This window comes from Marmota flaviventris, chromosome X (assembly GCF_047511675.1).
Source record: "Marmota flaviventris isolate mMarFla1 chromosome X, mMarFla1.hap1, whole genome shotgun sequence".
NCBI classification, from domain to species: Eukaryota; Metazoa; Chordata; class Mammalia; order Rodentia; family Sciuridae; genus Marmota; species Marmota flaviventris.
In genome coordinates this window covers 102,262,935-102,282,698 of record NC_092518.1, presented here as the reverse complement: position 1 = coordinate 102,282,698, position 19,764 = coordinate 102,262,935, and the positions used below count along the sequence as shown (strand labels likewise).

Below are 19,764 nucleotides of genomic sequence, written 5' to 3'. Positions count from 1 at the left end.
CACATCCTTGTCACCCCTAGAGGCAGAGAGGGCAGAACCCTCATTCCCCGCCCTAGAGGGCACAGAGTAGTGGGGGTTGACTGGACATCTGGATCTGATATCCTTCCAACTTCCAACTCACCCTTTGGGCTTCAGCTCTTGCTCTCTTGTTCTTTCCATCTAGTGATACACAGTAGAGAAATTCTCTCAGTGCTTCCTCCACCTTGCCTAAGGTGGCTAAGGCTTGTGCTTTTCTGAAGTGTGCCTGGAAGAATACATAGCATTCATTACCATCCTATTGATATAGGTAGGTACACATTAGCATTCAATACCCCATAGCAGATTGTTACTACTATTCAGATCAGTCACTGAGTACTTACTGAGCAGTCACTATTGTGTTAAGTTTCAAAAGGACTTTTTTTTTTTAACCATATAACTAGGGCAACTTTTCTGAACCCCATTTTAAAGAAGACAAAACTGAATCCCAGAAAACTGACTTGCCCATAGTAACATATCCAGTAAATTGTGGAATTGGGGTTTGAACCTGGAACTGACTATATTCTTAACTGGTATGCCACATTACCTGCTCTCTGTCTCACCACTGTGGAAAGTAAAACCAGACATAGCCAGAACCCCATTTGACCACATATTAGCCTAGCTTTCGGGGCCCTTTCTGACAAGCCTTCCTTTGAACTAATCTGTCAAGCAGAAACTTAGTTGACAGTAGTGGCTTGAGTGAGCTCCTAGACTTGCTGATCATTTTTCAGAAGAGGTCCAAGAGAAGGATCATGACCTTTTCAAGACCTCAAAGTTCACGAGTGGCAACACTGGAACTAAAACTGTGGTCTCTGGTTTCCCAGAATGCTTTTCCCCACAAAATGGACTGCTCCCCTCTCCAGAGGCCTAACCAATGTTTTTACTCATGGAACTCTGCTGGCTTCTACTTCCTCACAACTTCTTTTAAAAATATAAAGAAGTCTTAGGGCTTCTCAAGGTCCAAGCCCAAGTACTCTGGGAGAGACTCTCTAAAGAAAGTAGAGGAAGAATCTGGGGAAGAGGGAGGAAGAAGAAAAGAGGAGGGGAGAGAGCTGCCTTTTCTTTGTGCCTTGGGATAGTGAATAAAATGGTCTCCTAGCTTGTCTTCTAACATGCTTCCACATAGCTACAGGAGCTGGCTGGAAGCTACCTTCTTCAGCAGTGGCCCCTACTCCAAATATCTTGGAATGTCTCCCCATCTCCCCATCCCCCCACCTCCTTCTGGAAGCCTAACCATGGCTTATTTGGGAAGCTTATGTCTTCTCCTGTTGCTCCTCCCCACTGTGCTTACCAGGGACCCTCTAAAGAAAGGTTTGTATGACACTGCAGGACAGCTAGAGTGATAGGTGTTAGGGAATTAGAGAGGCCTTTGGAAACGCACTAATTGACCAAGCAGCAACTCATATACTCTACCTACTCTGGGCAGCCAACTTATCCCACTGTGAGCTGTACCACCTGCAGGGTGCATTGAATACTACTGGGCCTGGCTGGATGGGGGGAATAGAGCTGCTAGGTGAGCTCCCTCCCCTGGAGCATTTTACATAGAAATGGTGGGAAATAAGCAAATCGGGTTGTGAGCTAGTTTTGAATTATATGCCTCAGTTCTTTCAACCCTCAAGACTATATAGAGTTCTCTCATCATTACCCTCCCCCTTACCCCATAACTATAGGAAAATGCATCTACTGCTTAATATTTGCATCAATGATTCCTTCATTAGGGAAATCACTTTTCCCATTTCATCAAAAATGTGCTTCTCCCTCCCCACCACAGAATTTTTTTTTTTTTTTTTTTTTTGGTACCAGGGGCACTTAACCATGAGCCACATCCCCAGCTCTTTTTATATTTTATATTGAGACAGGGTCTCACTAAGTTGTTGAGGCTGGTCTTGAGCTTGCAGTCCTCTTGCCTCAGCCTCAAGTCACTGGGACTATAGGTGTGTGCCACCATGCCTAGCCAAAATGTGCTTCTTGATCCTGCTTCCCACCATGATTATCAAGGCCCTTAACCCTAGGTCCTAGGCTTAGGGTGAGAGTGGGAAAAGTTGTTAAGAAAAGTCCTCTTATCCTCAGGCAGCTCCCTGACTTCTACCAGTAGGAGGACTGAACCCCCCCCCCCCCCTGCTGAAGCCTTCTTTCATTTAAACTGCTGACTTGTAACTGTAAATATATTCCTTGGGGAAAGAGAACATATTGACCCATTCATGATATGAACCTGAGATTCATCCTGATAGTAACAGTAGAGTATACAGGTCCACAATGTTTCTAGATCCAAAAGCCATTCTGATAATCCAACACTTTCATAAGCTTGACACCAAAAATTCATTAGGTGACAAAACTTGACTTGAATAGATGTAAAGTGCTTTAAAGTATTTGTCTTACTTAAGTTTGAACTCTCATGCAATTTGCTGAAGAGATAGTATGTTTAATTAGTGTGATTGGGACTTTGTCCAGAGCTCATTGAGGATATTACCTAATGCCTGACCTTTCCACAATCAGAAACATTCTGGATTCTAGACACATCTTGTCCCATGAGGTTTAGATAAGGCATCATGGCCCCAGACTCGGATAAACTGGTTTCCCGATCCTGGAGTTGTTCAGAAAGAGCATTACACCAAAACACAGAAAGCTTTCTAGCTTGCAGAATGTTCTCTTGACCATGGTCACCTTTGATCATTATGCAATGAGGCAATCCGGGCAGATAACAATAGCTCTGTTTCTACAAATAAGGACATTCAGAGAGTGAAGCCACTTCCCCATGGTCACTTAGCTTGCAGTGGTAGAGCCTAAGCTCAAATATAATCTTCTAAACAAAATATTGACATGTAGAGGTTGGTCTGAGGTCAGGCAGAGATATAGAAAGTGACACTTTGTATCCTGACATCCTGAGAGATGCCTAGCCTGTCTTTCTTCCCACCCCTTCCATGTGGGGGAAGCTTGGGGATGCAAGTTGACCTACTATATTAAAGATTCAAAATGGCACAACCAATGTGTGAGTGTATCTCTTCAAAGAAAACTAAGCTGCTGAGAAGCCTATCAGTAGAAGTTCAGGAGGGCCACTTCAGCAATACTTCTCTCACCTCTTTCTACTGTCCCTAGAAAATGAGGAAGATGATGATAGTGGTGGGGGGTGATAGAAAATTTATATAATGCTACATGCCAGACATTCTTCTAAGTATATTCTCTATATAAGCGCACATAATCCCCACAACAGCCTTATTTAGTAGGTGCTTTGAATATCTGTGTTTTATAGATGGAGAGATGAGACACAGAGAAGTTAAGTAATTTGCCCAAAGACACACAGGTAGTAAAATTAACAGAGCTGAGACATAAACCCAGGTAGTCTGGCTCCCGATTCCATATTGTGGAAAGTCTCAAAGCTCAGACTGCTCTGCAGGTCACCAATTGAAGAAAGAATGAGGGAAGAATCCAGTTCCCTTGGAGACTTGAATCACCCTTTGCCAAGGGATGCGCCCTCACCCCCAGCTCCTTTGGGAAGCTTTCTCCCTCTTCTGCTTGAGCTTTTAGTATTACTACCCCCAGGGAGGCAGCCCTTCCTCACAATTCCTATATACAATTCAACCCTTTTTAAAAAACTTGTTGATAGATCTTTATTTTTATTTATTTATTTATATGTGGTGCTGAGAATCGAACCCAGTGCCTCACACATGCCAGGCAAGTGTGCTACCGCTGAGCCCCAGCCCCAATTCAACCCTTTTTTATCCTCCCAGTCCCATACTCACCTTAAAACCCATTGGGCGAAGCTTACATGCTATTTCTGCATCATGCAGTGCATCCTCATGAGACTCCAAGGTGAAATAAATTTGAGAACGGTTGCTGTAGAGCAAATGATCATTTGGAGCTGCCAAAATGAGAGAAAAAAGCCCTCATTAAGAGCCTCCAGCACAAACATAAGTCTTGTAAGAGGGTGGATCTTGAACAAATGACAAGTTATCTAGAATGTTTCTACTGGGGATCAAAAGGGTTAAGCTCTATTTTCAGTCCTATTATCTTCCTGCTTTCAACACATTGCTGGCCACTGTGTCAGAGCTTCCCCAACTTCAAAGAAGCAATTTGCCCCCCCTCTCTCAAGGTGTTCTTTAGAGGTTTTGTGATGTTTATGTTGCATTGACCTAGAGGAAATCCTGTTTCATGGCTACACACAGTGAGTGCCTGACAGCCTTGCTTCTGAGTGAGGTATCATCACCAAGGGATCAAGCCAGAGAGAAAAGGGGGATGTGGCCAGATGTGACTCCTGTCCTGACCTTCAGCAAGACAAGTCCCTGTTGGTCTTCTAGGTGGGATGACTGACATTAGCAGCATCTCTAACTTCAAAGCCCAGCATATATGAAGTTTCCAGGAAAATGGAAATGTGTTTATAAGACCTCTTCCTCCCATTACAGATGTCAAATGTGAATGAACCTAGGCAAGGCTTCTGGAAATAAGGTGAAGCTGTGTCTTACCAATGCTTTGAATCACTAGATGCCAGGGCTGAACAGGCTTTTAGAGATCATCTGGCTCAACTGACCCATTCTTCAGATGTGGGAAATCAAGGCCAGAGGGGAAGGCTTCACTTAAGATCATGCACTCAGTTGGACAGAATCATGGCTAACTGACCACACTTCAAAACTTCAAAGCTGGGGTGGGATCAGATTCCTTTTTCTGTAGACAAGTTCAGTATTTAGAATAATAAGACACTGGCCATCTCCAAAACAAAGCTAACCTCTGTAGCTTCCTCTCAGAAGGGTGAAGAGGATATTGATTTTTTTTCCCCCAGACTGCTCTGAGGAAATTAGCAAAGGTATAGGGAAGACCCTCCAAGGGAAAGTGGTAGCAGCAACAGTGGAGCCAGAGAGCTGGAAGGGGCTTTCCTTCTGGCCCCTTAGGGAAAGGCTGAAAGGAATGGAACCTCCCTCCCAGATCTGTACTTAAGTCACCTCCACCTGTTTCATTCACGTTGCCCAATTCTTCCCCAAGCTCTGGACTCCAGCTTCTGCTACCGGCAACAGACTTTATGGATTTTCCCAGAAGTACGCTTGGGTGCCCATTACATGCCCTTATTACATCAGCAAAGAGTTCAGTCTTTTCTGTCCCTCCTGTTGTGCAGCACACGACAGCCTAGTGGCGACTCACAATTTGCCTTGCCTGGACACAAACTTGCTTGTGATGTTGGGGGCGGGGATCTCCTTTTCCCTGGACCACCAGCTTTTGCATGTTCAGCCCTTGTTCCTTTCCGTGCCTGAATTACCTGTTGCATGCTTTAGTGGAGATTCAACATGTGGAGACTCCAGCCCACTCCCTCCTCCACCCATCAGAGTCCTGCCCAGGGCATCCTCGGATCCCAGAGCCCTGTCTACCCTGCCTCCTCCCCGACTTGCTTCGCCAGGCACCGCGCCCCGCCGGCAGAGCGGCTGGCAGCCTGCCCAAAATAGGCAATACGGGCCAGCAGCTCAGCGGTCACTTCCTGGGTCCAGACTCGTGGAATCAGAATCACTGGAGCAAAGCATGTCCCCGAAAGAATTCGGGTGCCCTAGTCCAGCTCAAGGTGTGGGACTGCCACGTTGCCCTTGAAGCTGCAAAGCCCACCTAACCTCAGGCAGCTCGGGAAAACGGGACAGAGGCGTGCCTCTTCACAGCCAGCCCGTTTCCCTGGGGTCACCAAGCAGTAGCCTGGTCCCGTCGCCCTCTGGGCTGGTTTGGTTAAAGGGGCTCGAGGTGCCGGTGCAGGCTGCTGGCTGGCGGCTACCGCGCCTGTGGGGGGTGTGGGGGGGTGCGCGTCTATTTCAGCCAAGGATCGTGTGATAGGAAGCGGTGACAATGAGTCACAGGGCAGCGGGGCGAGAGCGCTCCCCCTCCCCCCGCACACGCTCGCGGGATGGTTTCCGAGGCGAGCGTGGCCCACTTCGGTTACCTCAGCCGTTACACAATCCCGCCCGCCCGCGCGGAGGAGGGGCTGCCCGGCCCGGGCCGCTCGCGGCCCTTATGCAACCAGTGCTCTCCTGACCTAATTCCAGGCCGGACCCACCCCACAGGGAGCCGCGGCCCCGGAAGGGACAACTCCCAGAGGCGGGAGCCGCAGACGCAGGCGCCGACCTGACTTCTCTGGCTGACAAGAGCGGGGAGGACCTGGCGCGAGTGTGGGAAGGGTGCGAAGTTCCCCTCCTGGCAGGGAAGGTGCGGGCAGGTGTAAGAAAGAGCTCAGGCGTGCAAAGGGAGAGGGAGAAGGCGAGAGAGAAATAGAGATGGTGACATTGAGCAAGACAGAAACCGAATGACAAAGATTCAAAGAGACGGAGGAAAAAAGAACAGGGTGACACAGAACAGAAACAGAGACGCAGAAACACAAAAGCATACAGAAGACACAGAAAGAGACAAAAAAGCAACAGACAGAGGCACAGCTAAAGAAAGCTAAAAGAATTTTTAAAAGTCCCAGAAATCTCCATCCTGCACACAGGCAGCAGTCCATCCCATTGTCCCTGGCACGCTCCTCTGCCCTGGTCCTTCCCCCATCTCCCTGCTGGGCTCATTCTCCCGCCCCCTCACGTCGTGACCAAGCCCTCGCCCTCGCCGGGGCCCCAGTGGCGCGGTGGACTCACCCAGCCTAACTGCCTCATTGTACTTCAGCAACGCCGCCTCCACCTGGCGCTCACGGTACAGCCGGTTGCCCTCGTGCCGGAGTTTCGATGCCCGTGCAGGGCCCGGAAACAACTTGCCCAGGAGGCCGCTGAGCACCACGTTGACCCGTAGCGGCGACGGCGCCTGCTGTCCAGCCCTCCGGGCCCCACGCGCCCGTCCAGAGGCCATCATCAACGTGGAAAGCTTGACCCCGCACAGCGCACAGCGGCGATCGGCTGCCCGCCCACGTTCCAGACACAGTTTACAAAAGGTGTGGCCGCACGACAAGGACACGGGGTCTGACAGAAATCCATGGCACTTCCGGCACTTAAAGCCGTCCCACACCTCGGTGGCCGCTGCCGCCCCTGCCTCTTCCGCCGCCACAGTGCAGCTTGTCGCGCTACTCGCCGAGGGCGAGGGCACCAGTGCCTCATCTTGCGGGATGCTTTTGGCCAGGCAGCGCGCCAGCTGCTCCAGCTGCTCGGCCACCAGCAGCTGCCGCTCGGAGAGCTGTCTGTACACCTCGAGAGCTTCCCGGAGGCGCCCCCCTGACGCCAAGGCGTCCGCCTGTGTGAGCAGGACTTTGCACTCCTGGAGCGTCGAGTTCCTCGGAGTCTGCTCTTGCTCTGGCTCCCGCGTCGGTAGAGGTTCCGGACTCTCTGTAGCCTCCTCCGGGTGGGGACCGGTGTCTACTCCGGCAGCTGATGCTGCCCGATCCACCGGCTCCGCCTGCTCTAAGTTGCTGCTGCCCAGCTCGGCGGGCAAGCTCAACATCTGTTCACTCTGAAATGAATCCATACGGAGAAGGACCGCGCGGGGAAGAGGCGTCTAGGGACCAGGAATACGGAGCAAGGAGTCGCGCCTGGAAAGAACTGAGACTGCCACTGCCGCGGTGCCACCACGCACCGGCCCCTGCCGCTTCTCCGCCAGCTCCATGCCGGCCGCCCCGCGCCGCCTAATAACTGTCTTGTCTCAGCAAAGTGTTATATAAAACGGTACCACGTGACTCCTCACCACGCTGCTCATTGGCCGGCAGCGGGGAAATTGTTACAAAACCAGACAGTTTTGTAACAGTGTTGCGCTTGCTTCTTTTGGCTTCGCTTTTCTTGGCTTCTTTTTGAGGTTGTTTGTGTTTACACTCTGCCTAATTTCCCACTTGCAATTTGGCTTCTTTTGGAAGGGGGAGAGGAACCCAACTTCTTCTCTCAAGCTTCTCCATCTCCAAACCCCACCCCATCCTACCTCCAAACTGGCCAGCAAACAGGTTCCCTCTGCCAGGCGCTCACTACCGCTCACCCCCGCCCGGTCCCTTCGTGGAGAGCAGGTACCTCCAGGCGCGGTCCTCGGGGTCTTCTAGGACGTGGAAAATGCTCCCTACTGGGCCATCGGCTGCTGTCTCTGAAGGGACGTGGGTAGTAGGGAGGCGTATCGGCGAAGTACCCCCACCCCCCAACCCTGGGGCCTCTGCTGGAGATCCCTAGAAGACCCACCAGAGCTCCTTGCCTTTCTCAGGGGACTCCCGCAAGGTGGTGAGTGCAGTTTCCCGAGGGCACTTGGTCTTCGGTGCTGAGAGCGACTTGGAGCAGAGTGTCCGGCGGATACAGAAGTTGGGCAGCGCTCGCTGGGCAGTGAGGGACGCACGGAGATGTGCTTACTGGCTTGCACCCCAGAAGAGGCACCCCACCACCCCTTTTCACCTCTTTGTCCCCAAACGCCAGAACCAGCGCTGGGGACCGGGGTCGGATGCCTCTCTGGAGAAGCACCGGGCCCCCGGAGTTACTGGCCAGATGGGCGCGGCCGCTAGAATGGCCTGCTGAGTTCGGTGGGTACTTTGGGGTCCTGGGAGAACGGCAGACAGAAGACTCAAGCCCCGAGCGCTAACTCGGGAGAGTGTGAATCCTGGAGCGGCCAAGCGGCCTCCAGGTTCACCGCTCCTGAGCGCTCCTGAGCACGTCACAGTGTCGGGCTGTACAGCAGAGGTAGGGCTGGGCACAAGCCGCAGGGCCTGCCTCACAATGGTTAGGGTGCCCCGCAGGTACCAAGCATACCTCCAAAAGTACTGAGTGGTAGCCAACTGCACACACTTTGTCTCCCGACCAACCCCGACATGTCAGACGGGAGCCACACGCACGAATGAGCAGATATAGGCTTGGAGACCTAAAGGAATAACGCATTTCCAAAAGTCAGTCACGCTGCTCCAAGCTGGGAGGCAAGACCTGGGCTTGCCTGTGGCTCAGCCGGCCTTCAGAGCCTGCTGATCCTTGGCAACACCAGAAGCAGGAGTTGGAGCAGAGTGCCGCAGCAGGGGCTCCTGAGGTGTCCATTTCCTATCTGGCTGACCTTGGGCATATCACCTAAACTCTGGGAGCCATCATTTTCACTTCTGAACAAAAGTTAGGGATGATTTAGTCGGGATTAAATAATATTTCAGAGCTGAGGACAGCAGACTCCGTGGGGCTCTGCACCTCTTTGTGTGTGATTAATCCCACCATGACTCAACACCAAGGTTCCAGAGAACAGATACTGCGCAGGGAGCCCTAGAGCCTCTCTCTGGTAAGACAAGAATAGAGGGACAGAAGGGAAAGGGGAAGTAGTGCAGAGACAAAAGAGAAAACAGAGGGACTCAGAATATCACCAGGAAGATGTGGCGAACACAAGAAATTTTGGCTTGAAGCTCTGTTTTTTTCATAACTTACTATGAGACCTTTGGCAAATCCTCTCAGTCTTAGTTTTTCTTAATCTCTAAGGTACCCTCCAGCCCTAACCTTGAGTGGTTTTGATCCCAAAACCAGATTTCAGGATGCTAACTCAACTTCTTAAGTACAAATGATTAGACCAGAAGCTGTGGGTGGTGCTGGGATTCAGGGTTACAGTTAGCAGCAGTTGTGGAAAGGCAGCAGTAGCTGGAAGGCTGTCCTCTTAGCCAGGGTCAAGCCTGAGCTAGATTTTGAGGATAGGGCAATCAGTCAAGGGCCAAGAAAACGTGGACAAGGTGACTATGCCAGGCAGTCAGGGAAAAGATGGAGCTTCTCGTGACTTGCTGTCTGACTGAGGAGCTCCTTTCACCCCTCAGTTTTCCTTGCTGTCAAATGGGATCCCTAACACTCAGACACCTGTAGGAGGGACAGTCTGTGGGGCAGATAAAGAGATTTAAATTGAAGGGCCATGAGATAGATAATGATTAAAAACAAACAAACAACAACAACAAAAAAAAACCTTGAGAGATTTATCCTTTTTACATGTCTTCAAAAACCAATGTTATCCAAACTGTCTTCCAGGTGCAGATCTGTGATATACCTTGCTTTCTGGACCACCTTGACAAGTGAGCACCTCTTGTATTGACCACCCTCCTTGCCCTGTTGATGAATGGGGAAACAAAAAGGACAGGTCAAGCAGAAGGTCACAGTCCCGCAGTCATGGAGAAGAGATGTGTTCTCCAGGCAGCCTCTCTTGGCAGCTGTATATGTAAGAGACTGACCATGAACTTGGTCAGGAATGTTAATAGCTGTCAGGGAAATGAAGGGTACGCTGGTGCCAAAGGTAGCACCACCTACTCACTGACCAGATTCCACAGGGAGTTTGATGTTGTATTGTAATCAGGACTGTCTGTAGGGGCACACCAAGTAAGTTTCTATTGAATTCTAGAAAACTTGACCACTTTACTTAAGTTAAACAAGCATTACCTTGATAAACATTTGTGACCAACTCTGAAGTGTTACTCAAAAATTCCTCCTTTCTGCTCTTACTAATTGGAGCCCCTGGAGGAAGGGCAGAGGAGAGATTGGCATCTTTTCTTAAGATGCAAATATTCCTTAGAAGCCCAGATTCCTTAAACTTCCATTTTTTGTTGTTGTTGTTGTTAAGATCGTGGGTGGCTAAGGTGAACCTGGAAGAAGGAGCTAGAGATGAGTTACCCCTTATTTCCACTGACTACACAGCAATAATTTTTTCAGTTGGGCTCTGAGAAACCTCTCTGGTGCCCAGAGGAGAGAGCAGGAAGGACTCAACCTTAACTCTCCTCAACTAGGGCAGTATTGTATTCATTTCATGTAGTGAGCTTCCAGGTACAATTTCATTAAGAAGAGATTTTTCCCTTTGAAATAAAAAGTTTGAAAGTCATGGAAATTTTCGCCTACTTTCATACATTTGGTGAGCATCATCTATGGACCAGACACTACTCTTGGTACTGGAGATATGTTAAAGCAGCACTTAGCTCCCAGGTCATCCCTCACAGAAGATAGCATTTCTTTTCCCCACACATTCTTCTACTGGCTTCCCATGTAAACTGGATGTTCCATGAAGGCAAGGACTGGTATGTCTGTCCTTCATCTCCTCCTCAGAGGACAGTGTTTGAACTGATCTTACTTTACATGGCAGTGGACATTCTGGCCCTGGCTAGTAGTATGCAGAGAGGAAATCCAGCTAAAATGTACCTTTTCCCTGGCTCATTCATAGTTGAGATAGTGGGTGTGCGTATAATAAATGGCTGACAGTCCCATACACTAAACAATTCTGGGATGGAAGAGTCCAGTTAAAACCAGAAACTTGGGGGTGAGGAGTGAGCAACCTCTCTCTCTCTCTCTCTCTCTCTCTCTCTCTCTCTCTCTCTCTCGATGGAAACTTTCCCAAAGCATGCACTTGCTCTCTATTTGAGTTTCTCATTTCATAAACTGGGATCAATTTGTAGTCCTTACAGGAAAAAAAAAAAGGTATCATGGGCATTAAAAAATTCACGTAAGAAAAAAGACTGCCCCTTGCCATAGAGTGTAACCCAAATCCAGCACTAACAGAAAGTTTACTCAGTAGCCCAGGTTTCACAGATGAGGCAACTCAGTGCCAGAGAAGGCCAGTGACTTGCTGCATGTTGCAAAGGGAGTTTGTGACATGGCCAGGATTGGAAGCTAGGGCTCATCTCTTTGTTTAGTTTTTTCCCCCAAGTAATCAAAAGCCTCCAAAGCACGCAGAACATCCCTCCAAATAAGTAAGAAATTATTTTAGATATTGCACCTACAAGATTTCCATCAATTCAACAAATGTTCATTGAACATACACTGTGTACTAATGGAGCTGATATTTGTGGAGCAATAATAGAAAGATATAGCACAGTCTTTATCCTCCAGTAGCTCACTGAGTAAACAAGAGGCAAAGATTTGAAACAGATAAAAATAACAGGCACTATGTGATAAGTGCCAAAATTGAAAGAATAGTGTGTCCAAGGAAGTACTCAAAGTCAACAGTCTGTGATGCTTCCCAGCTTATAGCGAAGGTGACTTTAAGTTAGGTGAGAGGGTATTTAAGTAGCTGCTGCTCAATTCAAGGGGATTTCCTAATACATTGGGAGCTAGGTGGCTTGGAGAAAGGAGGAGAATTTCAAGCAAGTAAGCTAGTTCTTAGCCTCAGAATTTTTTTTTTCAGTGTTTGCAATCAAACCCAGGCTTTTCACATGATAGGCAAGCACTATATCACCAAGCTACCTTCTCAGCTATGGAATTTGTACTGTTAATGGATCCTCACATGATCATGGTGCTTAGCTAGGTGTGGTGTCCACTTGTATAAAGGATGATGGAGAGTAGATTAGAGTGCTATACACCAATCCATCTCTTCCTTCCTTATCATCAGTTTCTCTAGGGGAGGGACATCAATAATTCTTCCCTCAATTTTGCTGAAAAGCAAGTTGTGAGTCCAGAGACTTTCACAGATGTGCCCAAGGTCATTCTTCAACTAGAGGTCACTCTGGTCTCCTACCAACCAGTAGAAACAGAAAGATGGCAAAATATCATCCCAAGGAATATTTGCTTCACTTCTCTGCAAGACAAGTCTGACCCACTTGGTTAGCCAGGGAGTCTGTTGCCCAAAGTACAAAAAGGAACAAATCTGTGGAACTGCCAGGTGTGTAGAACAGAGCCCAAGGCGAGGTTAGTCCCTGGGAGTGCAGTGGCACCCCCTTTCTCCACAGAAAAGCCCTCTTCACCATGGCTGATTTTAGGACTGTCAGCAAAAGAGTCCATTGTAGATAAACTTCCTATTTTCATGTTGCCCTGTTTACTTGGCCACTGGCCGAGAAGATACCAGCACTCCAGGTGCTGGACACCCCCTTACTAGTTTTTCATAAACGTATCCAGTATAATACTTTGAAGAAATGTGCAAACAAGGCCTCTGGCCTTGAGCTGGGGCTTCACAGAGATGTCTACATTTTTAAGATAAGTTACAAATGGGTTCCATGGTAACAGCTGGCAGGGGGAGGCTAGAAAGAAGAGAAGAAGCTCTCCCCTTCTCAGGTGTTGTCCTTGAAGAGTTAACATGCCCAGAACAGTGAAAGAAAAAGCTGCTTTTATGTGAACTTCTGCGGACTGTGAACTTCTGAGCCCCTCCCCTTACATGCTGGGTATAAAACTCTGAAACTCCCTGAACTCAGAGTTCAGGGGATTGATTGATTATAGCAAAGGCTGAACCCTCTGAACCTGGCTGCAGCCAAATAAAACTGTTTCCTGCTATCTTCGGTGCCTTGCCTCGTTTGTCCCTATAACAGGAGCTTGGAGATCTAACTTTGCGATGTGATTCAGCCCAAGCCACTTCTCTATGTCTGTTCTTTACCTATTAATAACAATGCACAGCGTCTTTGTTAGGATTAGCTACAGTATTGGAAAATGCATAGTGCCGTTAGTCCTGATGTGATTCCTAGGAACAGAAGGGATCCACAGCCATCTGCCAATAGTTATGAGTAAAATATGTGCTAGCTGCCCTCAAAATAAGCATTTGCTTCTGAAAAACCAGCCTCTACCTCAGAGCAAAGCCTGTCCAAGGAAGGGCCATGAAAAGATAATTTTGGTTTTACTATAAATTACTGCAAATTCTGAACCTGCTTTGAATACCTGCCTGTGCCTTGAACTCACCCATGCCTGGCTCTCTGACCAGATAGCAGCCCTCTCTGAAACCTTAGTGATGCCTCACAAATCTTGGCCTTCCCTGGCCAGATAACGACCCTCTCTGAGGCTCTAATGGTCTTCATAAATTCTGATTTTGGGGCCAGCAAAAAATGTAAACTACCATTAGTGTGATGCTTGTCAGAGTTCTGTTATCTGTAACTTTCTGGGCTATAAAGCTGGGCTGCAGGAAAGCTGCTGCGGCTGTCTTGTTTCCCACTGTTTTGGGTGGGAGAGGCAGCCCGGCCGGTCGAAATAATAAGCTTGCTTCAATTTGATTTTAATTGGAGTCAGTGGTCTTTTCTTGCATCCTGGTCTAACATTTTGGGGGCCCCAGCGAGATGACCCTGCCAGACCAGATCACAAGACCAGACTGCTGGAAATTCTAAAGCCGGCCTTCGCTCCAAGGCTCCAGGCTGGAGAGCCACTCTAGGGGGTGCGCACCTTGAGACGTTCCAAGGCCCCAGGGTGAGCCTTTGGTCCCCGGAGCACTGCAGTGAACGGCACTAAAACTATTAGCAAGCACCTGGTGGAGGAGGCCTCCATAGGTAAGTGGCGCCTTTATAACATCTGGTATCCGGTTAAGGGAGATCTCTTCTGAAGACAGAGAGGTGGCTTGGCGAGGCTCACATATTCTCCTGTCCGGGACAATAACGAGAAATCGTTCTGTCCTCTGTTCTGTAGGGAATTTCTCTGGAAGGGTAGAGAGGTGCCGATGGGCACGCATGCGCTTCTACCCCAGGAGCTTTAGCAAGATGTTGCATTGCTCCTCTGTTTTTCTGTTTCGGTGCCGGGTTTCTGTTTTCTTGTGTTTTGTTCTGTGTTCTATATGTTTTTTGTTTGTTTGTTTTTGTGCCTTTTGTTGTGTGACTTCTGTGGTAAAAACTTAAGGATATTGGACGTGAAAATGGGTAATAAAGCAAGTAAGCCTGACACCCCTTTGGACTGTGTTTTAAGGAACTTCGATGAACTTTACTCCCCTTTGTTAAGCAGGATGAGAGAAGCCCCTAGCTGGCTGCTGGAGCACACCCTTGCAGAGGGCAATGCCTGCTGGGGATCTAAGAACTGAGCAACTCCCAGATTAACAAGTGAAACTCCTTTAAAACCCCTTGCCCCTCCAGATCAAGAGAGTCACAACCTTTGGGGCAGAGTCCCCTGTGTTTCTCCTTTGTTAGCAAAGCAATAAACCTCCTTTTTTCTTTTTTCTCAAAACCCTGTCCTCATTATTAAATTAGCATTAATTGGCTTCGAGGACAGGAACCGAACTTTCAGTTACAAATTTTGACACCTCAGGGAACTCTAAAGGAGCCCCCAAGGAACTTTTTGAGAGCTGACTACTGAAATGTTAGGAGATATGGAGCGTGCCTGGGTGGAACCGAACCATAGGAGCTAATCCTGTAAGTAAAAGGAGGGACTGAGGGATTCCCAGCAGCCCTGTTGCTTCAGGGAATTCCTGCCTTCCTTCCCTGCACTGTAAGGATTATGCCACCTCTGTCTACTTAAAAAAAAGAGAGAAAAAGGAAAAGGGGACACTAAATGCAGTAAAATCGCCACCAAGACCCTTGATTTAATATTTCAAGTTGCCCCTCTGTGAAAACATCTGGTCCACTCATAGGGACATCTATGGTGCCACTGGTGTAGGAATCAAATGGGAGTTAGAAACTTGGGGAGATTTTTCTCTTATCTGCTCTGTTTTAAAGGTTCCTGTCAGCCATAGTCTGGAGCTCCTTTCTGTCTGTCTGTCCTGTGTTTTTGTTTGTTTCTGGCCCTTTAAGACATGCACAATAATGTGTTGATATTATAAATTGTTTCTTGGGAATGATCTTGGCTGAATGTGTGTCTAAAAGATGATGTTTTATTGTAACAATCTGGTATCTGAATGGGTTTTTGAAGCATTGCACAATGTTGCAGTTAAAAGTTGGGTTTAGGTAATTGTTTAGTTTATGATTTCAGATAATTCATGCCACAGAACTTAAATACTTAGGATGGAAAACTAAAGAACTCTACTTCCAAGTTGGCAAGTAACTTCCCAATCATTCAGTTTTTTTTCACCAATTTTTTAATTGGGTATCCTGGGAAGATGTCACTATGTGTACCAGTGTGTTAATTTGGACAAAGATAGTAAATTATAGTATGGTATCTCTTCCCCTCAGTGTGTAGGACTTGGGAATGGAAGTGTTGGATTGGGGGTTGGTCTAGCTTATTAAAATGACATTAAATAGCGAGAGTCTTGGAAATTTTAAAGCTTAATTTTGGATATAGATGGAAGTGTGTGGTTGTCTTTAGGAACTTCAGAGCAAAGAAAGTAGCTTAATGATCCTGAAGGGAGTTGTTCTGATGAGAGCTTTTATATTATCAAGTAAGATCCTATTTTCAGTTGTGTGTGAGCAAGTTTTTCTAGTGTAGGAAAAAATTTTTCCTTTGACAAAACAAGATATAAAGGTATAAAATTTTTTGAATTGTATCTTAAACTTGTATCATAATTTTCAACATCCGAACCTGAAAATTATGACTTACGGTTAAAATGCCTTAGGCATGAGGTGTCTGCTCAGAATAGTAGTTTTCCCTGCTCCTTCCTGACCTCAGCCATGAATTATGTTGAAATGCAAATGAAAGAAGCCTGCGAGCTCAGTAGGAGACTGATCTGAGGCCTAAGGGGGGAAAAAAAGGTAAATTGTATGGTATTTACTAATTACTGGCCAGTCATTTTTCTAGGACTCTTGTTTTTTCTTAGATTCTGTATTTTTTTGAGCTCATGATTTTGATCCTACAGACCTAGGTTAATGTTTCTCTGACCAGTTCTCCACCAACTGTGGAGTTTTTGAAACATTGCAATGGAGAGTTCACCTGCAAAAAGCCATAAGGCCTTTACTATTGTGTTATGTGTGCACACTTGTGTTATGTGTTGTATGTCTATATGTACATATGTTCGTATATCATATATATAATATACAAATTAACATATATAAGGAGCGCATATAAAAATTTTTTTAAATGGATCCAAAGATCTTTAATTCACGTGATTTAAATGGTTCAATTTAAATTGGATAAACAGATAAAAATAAATGTCTTTAAATTTAAGCTTACAAATTTTTCTAGGTGTTCAAAAAAACTAATAAAATATTAATGTCTATAAAATGTCTAATATGCCTTGGTTCTAGGACTTTTCCTTCAACAAGAAAAAAATTGGTTAACACTGTTCAATACATTTGTCTAATATTTTGATAAATAAGTAAAGTAAATTTGATATGGGATTACTCATTCATGAGTACTTTTGTTAGATATCTGATTGATTTACTAAGGTCTGTATAAGTTTGTTTTTACAATCAGTCATGTGTTAAAAAGACAAAAATTTCTTAAAACATAAGTTTACCCATAACATTGTGTTTGTTAAGTTTTATTTTTTTCTAGAGCAAGCAATAATAAAAATTAAACAACTGGTTAAATAAGAACTGTTATTTTAGAGCACTGTACTATCATTTCTTTAAAAGCTAAACTTGGTTAATATAAAAACATCAATGTAATTGTGATGCTATTAATGTGCTCATATCTTCCAGGTATACAAGTCTGTAAGTAGAAGCTTTAAAAGAACATTATATCAAGCTGGTGTTCTAAAGTCTTTTGGTAAAAAATATATTGGGGATTTATTTACCTGTTATCAATAAGATATGTAAAGTTTTATGTTACTTTTTACATTGGGGAACAATTTAAATGTATTTTTAAGTTAATGAGAGCCTAATCTATGTAAAGGTTAAAAACTTTCTGTTGAGAACCACAGTTTAGTCGGAATGAAGCCTGGCATTTTGCTAGAGGGAATGGTTGAAAGGTGACCCTGCTCCAGGAATAGGGTGGCTCCGGGATTAGGGCGGATCCTGCTGGGATTAGGGCGGATCCTGCTGCCTCAGGTGCCCGCTACATTGGAGTTCCCAGTTGAGTTCTCACGGGGTTCTGAGAGAATTGGCGCGGGGAGCTCGGTGGAGGGAGTGTGTTCCCCGGAAGTGTGTGTAGAGTGCCGGTGAGAGTTCAGGAATAAAGAGTTGCTGTTTGAACCTACAAGGCTTTGTGGCAGCTCGGTTATTTTGTGCCCAGACAGACTGCGGCAACTTTCAGCCTTTCTTTAATTCATGTTTTAAATGTGATATCATATGGTGTTAGCTAATGTTCATGTGACCTCAAACAATTTATGTAAACTTTGTAAAATGATATGTAAAATGCAAAGATCAGATTTAGAACTAGAACACTTAAGATTTATAAAGAGCCCTGCCTTACCTGAGATAAGGCTCTATGTCCCATCTTACTTCATGTGAGAATGACTACGAAAGCAGTAGTCCAGATTTTAGTTCATTTAAAGTTATGTTCAAAAGTTGTTTTTTTTTTCTGTCAAGATTACTAGGATCTCAAACAGGGGATATAATGTATAACTCAGCCAAAAATTCAGGGTAGCTATTACATGAACTAAGTGTTTTTACTCTTGTTAATTTTATTTTGTAACTTCCTTATAAGTGATCTAAAGATTCCCTGTTAGTGTTTTACAGAAGTGTTGCTTTAAGAACACAACATGGGTTAATTTAAGATAATAAGCCATCACCTACAAGACAGATAGGATAATACAGATCCCAATTAATAAAAAAGATAAATAATTGTAAAGTTATAGACATTAAAGCCCAGTACTCTTAATATAAGGCTGTTAAAATTTATTTGCTGGATGTTTAAGATTAAGTTTTAAAATTAAAGTTAAATTAAAAGGGCCAGAAAAACCAATATTTGACTCTTGCCCTCTGAGTCAGTCTGAATCCAGGGAACAGGGGACTTCTCTAAAGAACTTTGCAACTCTGGGCCACATAACCTCCCGATCAGGGAGATTAATGAGACCACTGGAGAACAGAAAGCTAATCAGTGCATTTGCTATGAAGAGGAGGGTCATCAGAGAAGGGAGACATCCCTGATGCTTCCGAGGGAAGCCACATGGTCAAGCAAGACCTGGACCCATCCTAGCGCAAATGGCACTAGCAGAACTGAGAAGCTGCTCTCAAGTTTCCCCAGGAATGACTCCCATAAAAACTCAGCTGACTGTTAACAATAGATAGAAACAAAAGTCAGTTTGACTGCTTCATCTTAAACACTTAGCAAAGACATTAAAAACCAAAACACAGCCATTCCTGGGCATTTTAAATAATAATGATGATGATTATACTACTACTACTACTACTACTAATAATAATAATAATAATAATAATAATAAATTTAAGATATACACCTTATGTTAGCCCCCCAAAATAAGTAAGACTGGAGGCTACAAAGAAGGATTCTCAGACAAAAATGCTTGATAACTATAAAAAGAGACTATCAAGAGGAACTACCAGAGTAATTTTTAGTTTAAGGCCTACAGATATTCCTAACTTACACAGGTAGGCTTGGTGTTTGCTAATATGATTATTCAGCCCTGAGTAACAGAATTAAAGGTTTCTCTATTAGACACAGAGGTCATACTAGTAAAAGGATTTTACATGATCAGATGATATTATTAAACTGTATCTTATGGAAAAGGACATCTGCAACACTAAAAGTTTAATGTTGTGTTTACATTCCTGATAACTTTAAAATTGTTAAAGATTTACTTTTCTATATAAAGGCCTTGTCCACTCTGGCCTTATTATGGAGACAGCTTATCCTGGTAAATATATATATACTAACTTCTCAGCCCTCACACCTCCTGGTCAGGGAACTTCTAAACAGTGACATGTTCCAGCTGCAGCAACATTTATTCAGTACTCATGGTTTTTGTTTCTCTCACAGAAGCACCCATCCCCAGATGACTTTACAACCTGTTCTTCCCCAACCAGACTTCAAACCGAACTGACTTCTAAAAGGAAGCTCATGCCCCTCATGCCGTGCCCCCTCACGTCACCCCCTCTCAGCTCAGAAGAAGCCAAAACAAGTGACGCCCCTCTTCTTACAACAATGGAGCCAAAAACAAATAGACTGTCAATATAAATAATTAATTAAGTCAGGTCAAATCAGGGAGACCGGGTTTGGGTGAGTTAAAAAAAAAAGTTGGAGACTGTTACCTGAGGGATTAAAATTCCCTCAGTGCTCTTCCCCTACCCTATCAAAGATTTGAAAGGGACACATAAGAAAAGGGGGAATGATAGACCCAACCTGATCTTTTCTTAAAATTGGGAGCCATCTCGCCACAAAGCCATGAAAAGCTAAT

General features: G+C 45.6%; 1 protein-coding gene and 1 long non-coding RNA gene across 3 annotated transcripts in view; one reads left to right on the top strand and one right to left on the bottom strand.

Moving 5' to 3' along the window:
- Positions 1 to 7,572, bottom strand: part of Lonrf3 (LON peptidase N-terminal domain and ring finger 3) — a 38,243-nt gene extending 30,671 nt beyond the window's left edge. For both annotated transcript variants that reach the window (XM_071606833.1, XM_027930864.3), the window contains exons 1-3: positions 6,609 to 7,572; positions 3,756 to 3,874; positions 122 to 244 (exon numbers count right to left, since the gene is read on the bottom strand). In XM_071606833.1, the coding sequence (XP_071462934.1) occupies positions 122 to 244; positions 3,756 to 3,874; positions 6,609 to 7,425 (1,059 nt within the window). In that variant the 5' untranslated portion in view covers positions 7,426 to 7,572. The remainder of the gene's footprint in view (positions 1 to 121; positions 245 to 3,755; positions 3,875 to 6,608) is intronic.
- A 141-nt stretch (positions 7,573 to 7,713) lies between these two features.
- LOC114090795 (uncharacterized) lies at positions 7,714 to 10,752 on the top strand. The gene is made up of 3 exons (XR_003582431.2): positions 7,714 to 7,951; positions 8,140 to 8,449; positions 9,906 to 10,752. It is a non-coding gene; the product is annotated as an uncharacterized lncRNA (long non-coding RNA).
- The last annotated feature ends 9,012 nt before the right edge of the window (positions 10,753 to 19,764 follow it).